This window comes from Sceloporus undulatus, chromosome 2 (genome assembly GCF_019175285.1).
Source record: "Sceloporus undulatus isolate JIND9_A2432 ecotype Alabama chromosome 2, SceUnd_v1.1, whole genome shotgun sequence".
NCBI lineage: Eukaryota > Metazoa > Chordata > Lepidosauria > Squamata > Phrynosomatidae > Sceloporus > Sceloporus undulatus.
In genome coordinates, this window is record NC_056523.1 from 191,926,081 (window position 1) to 191,936,587 (window position 10,507).

Below are 10,507 nucleotides of genomic sequence, written 5' to 3' on the forward strand. Positions count from 1 at the left end.
TACATTAAAGAGATTTTTTTAGGGGAAAGATGCCACCTATATATCATATTTTATACGTTTTCTTTCAATTCTTGATTTACAGTATATCTTAAACCTTGGTTCCAAATTCTTTCCCACTTCTTATATTCTGTGTTATGGCCCACATTTTGAGCCCACCGTATCATACTATTTCTGATAATCTCTACCTCATTTTCCCAACACAGAATCATTTTATAAAATCTTGCAATTGCTTTCTTCTTCCCTTTTACCCATTATCTCTTCCCATTCTGTTAATTTGCCTAGAAAATCTATACTATTTTTATCTGCTTTCCATCTTTCTCTTAACTGCCTAAACAAGTACCAATGACAAGAGATACCAACATCACTTAATTCTTCCTGAGATTTAAACTCAATATTCCCTTCTGTTATTTTAATTAAATCCGAATATCTAATCCATTTCTTCCCTGGGATAGCTTCCCTATTAAACCAGGCCTCGTGTGGGGAGCAACATTGTGGAATCTTACTACTACATATTCTTGGACTGACTTTCTTTAAAGGATCGTGGGAAGCATTACTGAGAAAAGGTATGTGGGGAAAATGCTTTGAAGGCTGGGTATGATTTCTCTGTTTGCTCTTCCAACTCTAGGCCATACATGTCTGTGGGAACCCTGCGGGATCAGGTGATCTACCCAGACACAGCACAGGACATGGCACGGAAGGGAAAGACAGATGCTGATCTGGAGCGGATCCTTGACATTGTCAATCTCAACTACATTGTGCAGCGTGAGGGAGGTGGGTGCCATGGGTGGGGTGGGGTGGATAGTGGAAGTGTTGAATTCATGGAGAACAGCTGGAAACAAGAATCATGTCATGTTGCCTCCCACTTGTCTCTCTGATCATATGAATCAGGAAATGAAGGGACAGAAAGGGAATGTAGGAGGGTGTGACAATTTTCCTGATTTTGTGGCCGATGAAACATTCTGTCTTTCTGTTTATGTGTGGGCCAGGCTGGGAAGCAGTCAGTGATTGGAAGGATGTACTTTCGGGTGGTGAGAAGCAGCGAATGGGATGGCCCGCATGTTCTACCACAGGTTAGTAGAACAACTAATGTGAACTATAACTATCATCTTCCTATCATTCTCTGGTACATTTGTATCTCTTCCTGATAGCTCATCTGTGAATTGTTTATGGAGTATGATAATTTTCTTTTAGTCACTCTCTTCCAGTACATTTGTTCCTCCTTCCACCAGTTCAGCCATGAATCACATGAAATGGTGAAAATATTTTGGGGATCAGTTTATTCTTCACATCTGTCTGCTCCCATTAGAAAGATGGCAGAATTAAGGACTAGTCTACACATAAATGTATTGTGCAAATTGCTGCAGATATTTGCATATTTACATCAACGGTTAAGTGTCTTTACTTTACTATACATATTTGCATCTACTCACATCTATTCACTCTCCCTCTGCCAAAAATGCACAGGTATCCAAATCCATGTGAAGCAAACAGCCAGCCACACATGTGATACTGAGCATTTCTGTGGACTTCCACAGATACTCTGGTAAAAACTACCCAAACTTCTGAGAATCACATGTGGCCACACTGCAGCCTATACAACAAGAATGAGTAGTAGTTTAATCATATAGGCCTGGTACAGACGGGCCTCGTGGCATGTCTTGATGATGTGCTAGGGTTGCCTCAGGGCATCATTTACAGATGCCTCACAACCCTAGCACGTCTTCTGTATGTCAAAATGGCGCCCTGTACAGATGGGCGCCGTCATTTTGCTGCGATGGACGCACGTCACGGCACCATAATGATGTCGCGAGTGCGCCATTGGCACACTGCGGCATCATGGCGCCTCAAAAAGAACCCGCTTTTTGCGGGTTCTTTTTGCTCCGCGAAGACGCCACGTGGTTTGTCCGCTGCAGCTTCCTCGTGGAGCAAACCAGGGTGCTGGCAGACCGCCCTTTTTGGGCACTCTGTACCGGGCCTATGGACTCAAACAGACAGGCCAAAATAAAGCTGCTTCGGGTCACTTTGGACGTATGCTGTTTAAATGACACACACATCTTAAGAGGCCAGAAGCTGCACCAAAGCTGCGCTCCATTCCTTAGGACTGGAGCATGGCTTTGGCATGGCTTCCAGCCTCTTAGGATGCATGTATCATTTAAACAGCATACCTCCAAAGTGATCCAAAGCAGCTTTATTTTGGCGTGTCTGTTCAGGCATGTGGACAAGCCCCAAGCTAGGCCTAGAGCAAAGCGTGAGTATTACACCAGGAAAGCCAAAAATGATGTGAATGGAAGAGATGTAAGATCACAGACAAAAGGTAGAAGTGATGCAGACTGGGTCAAGAGTGGTAAACAGTAGGAGGTAAGGAAAAGCAATGAAGAAGGGGAAAAGAAGTGGTGTGTGTGTAAAATGGGCTGAGTGGACAGCTACTTTAGAGCTCTAATTTCAGCCTTTGCTCATTTCCCAAGGCCAAAGTATGCTCTCCTGGATGAATGCACAAGTGCGGTCAGCATTGACGTAGAAGGCAAGATCTTCCAGGCAGCAAAGGATGCTGGGATAGCACTGCTCTCCATCACCCATCGACCTTCACTATGGTATGTCTTGTGTTCTCCCTACAGACTTGAGACTAGCATGCTATGGTTCTTTTGACCTTCCTTTCCAGTCCACTGTCTCTTGTTCTCTGTTTTTAAAAACCAAATATCCCAACTTTACATGGGGGTTCTCAGTGTTATTGATTAAATCTTCAGCTCACTGAACCTCAGTAACTTTGCAACAGCAAGTGCCCTCCAGCTTCTCTCCCTGAAGTCTGCCCAAAGGCTAATTCTCCTGCAACACTATGCTCCTCAAGGCTAGTTGGAATCTGTTGATAGGTGCCATGGACACAGCCTTAGTCCCTGTTTTCCCTCTCTTGCTCAACTAACTTCTTCTGGGATCAGCCATTCCTTGGATAGCAATAGCATTTACAGTTCTATACTGCTTATTAGTGAACTCAGCACTCTCTAAGCAGTTTACAGTCTGTAAGCCAATTGCCCCCAACAAGCTGGGTACTCATTTTACCAATCTATGAAAGGATGGAAGGCTGAGTCAACCTTGGAGCCCTTGGATCTACAGTTTTTTGTGGGTTTTTTGGGCTGTGTGACCATGTTCTAGAAGAGTTACTTCCTGACATTTTGCCAGCTTCTGTGGCTGGCATCTTCAGAGAATGCTTGCCTGGAAAAAGTTGAGTATATAAGTTGAGCCCTCCTTCTATCCACCATCTTGAGGTAGAGAAAGGCAAGGCAGCTCCATCAGGCCTCCGAAGGAGAGCGGATCTGCTGGACTTTTCCCCTTCCCTACTGCCATTCCCTTCTCCTTTTGTGTCTTGTCTTTTTTAGATTGTAAGCCTGAGGGCAGGGAAATGTCTAATGTCTAATTAACAAATTGTAAGCGCTTTTGATAGCCTTGGCTGAAAAACAGGATAATAATAATAATAATAATAATAATAATAATAATAATAATAATAATAATAATAATAATAATGTGTGAGCCTGGGAAAGCAGGAGTGATTTGCATGTGTATTGCTCTGTTGATGATGGATAATCCTCTTTTGCATTAGCCTCCAAGCCTGAGGCCTGCCATCAGCAACAGAACAATACACATGCAAATCATTCCTGCATTCCCAGGCTCACACAATATATATATATATATATATATATACACACACACACACACACACACACACACACACACACACACCACACACACCCAACTTTTTCCAGGCAAGCATTCTCTGAAGATGCCAGCCAGAGATGCTGGCGAAACGCCAGGAAGAAACTCTTCTAGAACATAGCCACATAGCCCGAAAAACCCACAAAAAACTATGGATGCCAGCCGTGAAAGCCTTTGACTTCACTTTGGATCTAGGACTTTGAAAGGGCAGGGAAGGACAAAGGAATCCCTGCCAAGTTTTACCAAGGGAATCCCATCACCTTTGTGATGTACCTTGAGACTGCCCATCTGCTTGGAATTATTGGATTCCTCCAGTGGAATTGAAGGCAATATGCATGGTTCTCTCTCCTTCCCCACTTTAACCCTCAAAAGAATCCTGAATCATTATGTATATGAATATAATCTGAAAAAATCCAGAACATATCTGGTTCTAAGTATTTCAGATAAGTGAGACTCAATCTGTAATATAAAAAATAAAACATAATGTCACTAAAAAAAATCACACTAGAATTGAGCTGTCACACTATACCACAAAAGTATTTTAGTGCCATTAACAAGTGAAATGTAAAGAACCAAGCATGTTTCAACCCTAAATTTTCTCTAGTGGTGTTGAATATGGCCAGAATCCTATTGAGGCACTATGCTAGTATAAAAAAATTACTGCACAAATAATTGCACTTTCTCAGAGGTAGCATATATACAATGCATAGTACAGCTAGTTGTTCTGCAAGCATACACACAATTCTCTTTCATTTGATTTGGTCAGTGAGGAGCTAACTAGCTGTTGCACAGCAGCTGAGGTCAAAGTTATCACACATGAACAATCAGTTACACAGTTGTGCGTCTAGTGTAATTGCACTGGTGTATATTTACACTACACTAAAAGTCTGTAGGACCTTAGTCTATATTTTGCTATAAAAATTTACCAACTACAGCAAGAGTGATAAATGTGCAAGCCTCTACATGTTGTTAGAGTACAACTCCCAGTAGCCCTAGTCAGCCTAGGCAGTGGTGAAGAATGCTGGGACTTGCAGTCCAACAGTGTCTGAATGTCTCTATGATTCCCACCCCTGAACTGTAAAGAGATGGAAATTAAAAACAATGCATCTGGGACATGTAAGAAGTTATTTTAATTTGACACTACAATGGGACCTTGGGATCCATGGCAGATCTATTCCGGAACCCCACTCCTGTGGATACCGAAAACCATGGGACTTCAAGTCCCATTGTCCCTTATGGCGGCGTGATTAGGGACAGAACCTGTTGTCTTCAGTGGTGGTGTATGAACATGGCTGTGCTGCCATTAGAAACAACAGGACTTCAGGTAAGCCCTTGTTGTTCCTAATAGCGGCATGGCTGTGAGTATGTGCTGCCATTGGGAACAATGGGGGCTTGCTGTCTGTGGATGCTTAAATCCACAGATGGCATACCAGTGGATACTAAGGTCCCACTGTATATAACAAGCAATTTAAAAAAAAATCTATGTATTGAAATAATTCTCACATTCTGATATGAGTATTGAAGCACTGGGAAGGGCAAAGCTTTTGAGAAGTTTAAATTGTTTCACTGAAACATTAAAGATGTTAATGCTAAACAGCCCTGCTCTCTCTCATTGGCCTGTAGTAACTTCTAAGACACAAAATTCGGTCCAACATTGTAAATCAGTGATGGCGAACCTTTTAGAGACCAAGTGCCCAAACTCAGTGGCGTTCTCGCATTAGGTGTCAACCAGTGCCAAGGGTGGGACTTTGGGAGGTGGGATTTCCAGACGCAGGACTTCCAAGGGGGAAACATGCAAGGAAAAAAATGGAAGAACAAATAAAACCTCAAAACAAAAACAAAACAAAAAAAGCCAGTTGTATAAATATTAAATCCATCCTTCTCAGCCCTGTTCAAAATGGAGGACCTTTTGGAATCCCTCCTGGACAGGAGATTGAAATGGAAGTCCAGTCCTGAAAAGGAGGAGGACCAAATCTCGTCAGCTCCCACCCACCCACCCACCCCCATGACACTTTCCAGGAGGGAGAGCTGCCTAGTGAACCAAGCAGCTCTACCTCCTGGAAAGGATCCTCCACCCCTTTCCAAAGTGGGATGGGTGGAGAAATGAAGCGCTTCTTTCTTTCACCCCCTCCTACCCTGGAAGCACTTCTCCCCCATGTGCATGCTCTGCTCCCTTCTCCCTTGCTCCTCCTGGCTCTGCCATGTGCCCTCAGAGAGGGCTTTGCGTGTCCTCTTGGCATGTGTGCCACAGGTTCGCCGGCACTAAACAGTACTCTGCCCTGGTTGAACATATTTCAGGAGGCTGCCCACATGACTGCTGCCATTAGTCTTCTGGAAATAAGCCACACACTCCCAACCATATGCCAAGGACAGGTACCTCCTTCCTCCAGTAACAAGCCCCCATCACAAGTTCATGGTTATTCTGACGGCAGTGGTGAAGGGTAGTAGAAATAGAGGGAGACCTCGTGCCAATTAGGCAGACAGTAGGCATAAATCTATAAGACGTAGGCAGAGCAGTGTAGGATGGGGGGTCTTGGAAATGTTTCATCCACAGGGTCGCTATAACTCAAGGATTTCTCGAGGACAGTTTGTCTCTTCTTTCCTCCTACCACCATGGTGGCTGCCACTATATTAACCCCCTATTTTGCTAGTTTCCATCACATTCCACCCTCACAGCCACCCAGTAAGGGCACCAAGGAAGGGCACAGGGAACTTCTTTGTGAGGCAGTACCTGTAGTTTCCTTAGTGACCAGCAGAGATTGCTCTAGACTGGGTCCCCCACCTGGTGCCTCTTGGCTGAAGCTGGGACTACACAAGAATTTCCCTGGGACTTCCTACTAGAATAGTTGCCAGATCCCATACATCCTGAAGATGCCTTTTACAAACTGAAGCATTCTGACAAGAGATAGGAAGCACCTGCCAAAATCTTCCTTCCTGTTTACTTTACAAAGGGGACAGGAAGCTGGCTGTGTACAGAATCTGGCAATGCTGGGGCCTGCCCACCTTCCTCCCCGCCCACAAAGGCTTCTTTTCCGTCCACCCTCTCTCCCTGTTTCCATCACCCCTTCTAGTCCCTGGCTGCTCTCCCAAGCAGGGAGTCACGTCCCCAGCAGGAAGCAGCAGTGGGGGTGGCCATCACAGGCTCATCTCTGGAGACTAAGAGGCGCTTTGTTCCTTACAACCCCAGAGAGAGCTCGGTGGAAAAAAAGATCCCTCTCCAGGAATGGATGGGCATGCCAACCCCACCCACACACCAGGGCATTGCCTGGGCCAAGAGGAATGAGGGGGCAGTGGCCTAACATGAGATAGGAAGGAGATCCAGGCACTGTAGTGAAGCACAGCCAAGAATAACATCTTACTGGCCTCCTCATTTTACTTCCTCCTCCTCCAGGAAGTACCATACCCATCTTCTCCAATTTGATGGAGAAGGAGGCTGGCGTTTTGAAAAACTAGACCCTGCAGCCCGTCTGTCCCTGCGGGAGGAGAAGCAACGCCTAGAACAGCAACTTGCTGGCGTCCCTGAAATGCAACAGCGTCTCGGTGAACTCTGTCAAATCCTGGGTGAAAACACAACAACCTCTGCAGTGGTGGAACAGGTTTGAGGTTCCGACATCCTGAAACATCCCCTTCCCACTCTTGCCATGGCTTAGCTGTGTGTTCGATAAGAGAGATCCTGGCTTCCACCTCAGGAGCTGCACAAAAAGGATCAGGGATCTCCCCAACTAAATGAAGGAGCAACCCTAATTTTTTCCCGTGCTGAGACAGTTCTCATTTCTGGTACCCATTTTCTGTGCACTTAGTAATCGTCTCTGACTCTCTTGTCTTGGTTCAGGGCAGAAGGGGTCAAACTATATTGCCAAGCATCTCTGAACTCTGTCCTTCCATGTGGGAGGTGACTTCTTGTAAACACAGTGCCTGAATATCCACCAAGATAGCAACTCCAAAGCTCCTCCTCTGGTAAGAATGTGTTGCCCCACTGCCAGTCTTCTGTGTCCACTGATGTTTTGGGGAGACCACCCAGCAGCAGTCATTGCCATTACTTCATATGGCCTGGCAGCTTTACTTGGATTAGTTATGGCCTTTCTTCACCAAAACAACTACACAAAGTTTTAACACAAATCAAAGCCATGAATGTAGCGCTTGCATCTCTCTCCCCTTTGTTGCCTCCCCTCCCTGATGCCCACTTTTTGCCACTACTGCAGAACCTAGCTGGACTGTGATGCTGAAAACCAACAGCTGGATTATGTAATGCTGAAACGTTGAACTTGAAATCCATATTTGGAGGTATGCCTCTGTCTTTGGGAGGCATTTGGGTGAAATGACATAGGGGAGGAATACAGCAAGCGAAAAAAAAATTGTTATAGGTTCATAGTTTTCACCTGTGTTCTGCTAACCCCTGGTGTTCCTCAGAGGTTTACAAAGACCTCCTCTTTGAGGAGGCAGGTAAAATAATTCAGTTTTTTAAAAGAAAAAAAGAGGTATTATGTTCACAGTCTCCCACAGCTGTGCTGGTATCTGGGGCTCATTCTAGGTGTGTTCTGTGGGTGCCATAGCTCAGATCTGATTGGCAACCTATAAAAACAAAAGTACAATATGTCACAGAAATTGCTGCACTACACAAGGAGATTCCAATTTCTGATCCACAGTGAGTCCTCAGCAGATAAACTTGAGGTGCAAGAGGCCTTGGAGCAAGGTATTTTGAAAACCACTGTTCTACAATAACATGTTATACCTTTACATGGTCACAGTGCCACTTAAAATATAAATCCCTGTCCATTTTATTAGCAGCCTTGTCCACATGACTTTTCATCCCTGTCAACATTTTCAGCTTTGAGTATAAATGATCCTTTAAGTTGGAGAAGCTGGTGTTCCCAGTTAAACCAATGTCTCTTGCCAAAGTAGTGCGTAAGTGACCCAAAAGGTAAGCTCTAGAGTGGCTGCAGTGTTATTTGTCCACTGCTGTTGTAGTTACTGCTATGCCAGTTCTTCAAGGTTTCTTTTCCTTGAAACGTATAAGGGGGTCAGAAATGCTCAAGACCTTGTCTAGAGGGGGCTATATAGACTGGAGCCTGTAAAAGCTATTTTTGGGGACTGCCTCCCTGAAGATTCTGGAAATTGTTGTCCAAACAAGGAACTTTTCTGAACTGTAATACAGACATATTTTTACGTGCAAATGAGAGGGCCTCAGCCGATAAAGTTGCTTCTGTTCTACTTTCCATCCTCTCTCTCCACATGAGGAGGACAGCAGCTTGGACCTGGTTGCATCCCACAAGTCTTTGTTCTTCTCCCCACTGTGTGTGATGTGACTGAGGGTGGAGTCCAGCAAAGGAATGGAGGAACTATATATTTTTTTAAAATTTAGAAGATGAAGAATGGATGGTTGCCCTCCATGCAGTTATGCTAGTAATGTTTTCCCACAGATGCTTTTGATTTCAAACAAGCAAACCCTGAGCCCTCTTGTAACTCATGAAGGTTGTTGTTGGTGCTTTTGTTGTTTAAATACTTGCTGCCAGTTGTGTTTTCCATGTGAAGAAACAGACCAGCAACCAAACTACCTAATGTGTGCTCATGTGTATTTGAAATGAGCATTCGCTACAACTGTAAAACAGGCTTTTCATTTAATCTTCATAGGCTAGCTTTGGGCGTCATTTGGCTCCACAAAGTGCACAAAGCCCTAATAGTAGTATCTCACTAGCTCTTCTCTCTCAGCTTTGCCATTTTGCACAAGTGTCTTCTTCCTCTTCCCTCCCCTTCCCACTCTTCAGCCACGTGCAGTTATTTTTGCTGCTGCTGCTTTTGCGTATGCTTCACCCTGGTTGGCACCGTTTTTCTAGGCAAGTGAAGGAATATGGCTGCTTAGTGGAAAGATGCAAACTAGCATCCTATTTCTCTTCTCTGGTGAAACATCCTATAGGGCTGGCAACAATACTTAATACACTTGGATCTGGTGATTGCTTTACTCTCCCATGCATGGGTCCAGGAAGTCACCCAAAATGATAAAAATTTTCATAGTGCTCCAGAATGCCTAGCTTAACATACTGGTCAAGAGCATTGTGGGAATTTTACAAGGGGTGCAGCATCTTGGGGTGTGCAAAAGCTTGACACCAAAACTAGGGATCATACAACCATCCAAATCTTGTTGGACTGCAACTCCCAGCATTCCTCACAATTGGCAAGGCTAGCTAGGGCTGGTAGGAGTTGCAGTATAACAATCATATTATTTGCCTCCTTCCCCCACTGCTTTATGCTATAAGCAAATCTTAGGGCCCTACTCTTTCATTTGTGCGCAGGGACTACTTTGGGCTTTTGAATCCATCCAAACAGGCCTCTTGAGCCACTGTCACTTGTCATCCTTGCACTTGCGCAACTGTGCCCATGGATTTCTTTATTCCTAGGGGCAACAGTTGGCATCCTGGTCCACTAAGGGTAGTCCTGTGTGGTTGTACCCCCTCCCCCCAACACACAAATAAGCACATAGACAATGCCATACGGAGGAACATGGCAGTCAAGTTGGAGCACCCAGCAGATTGTTTGTTTACAATATCCTCATGCTTTCTTCATGGCTGACTTGGGCAATCGCCATATCAACCTCATGGTCAGTTTTAAAAGCATAGGGACCATGTCATTTTGGGTTCAGGATGGGACATCTTTGTGTGTTCCTCTTAGGTGGAGCTGCATGTGCAGAAAAATGGGGTGGTGGTGGTATTGGCAGTGGATGGAAGAGTCTGTTCAGATTGCAGGGAGCTGTCACATTTGAAAAGATATTCCCTTAAGGAAAAAATGTCATGTATGGTGTGTGGTC

General features: G+C 44.7%; 1 protein-coding gene across 1 annotated transcript in view; it reads left to right on the forward strand.

Moving 5' to 3' along the window:
• ABCD1 (ATP binding cassette subfamily D member 1) overlaps positions 1 to 10,501 on the forward strand; it is a 45,419-nt gene extending 34,918 nt beyond the window's left edge. The window contains 5 exon segments of the mRNA XM_042450341.1: positions 626 to 771; positions 987 to 1,040; positions 1,043 to 1,070; positions 2,466 to 2,591; positions 7,097 to 10,501. Coding sequence (XP_042306275.1) covers positions 626 to 771; positions 987 to 1,040; positions 1,043 to 1,070; positions 2,466 to 2,591; positions 7,097 to 7,307 — 565 coding nt within the window. The 3' untranslated portion in view covers positions 7,308 to 10,501.
• The last annotated feature ends 6 nt before the right edge of the window (positions 10,502 to 10,507 follow it).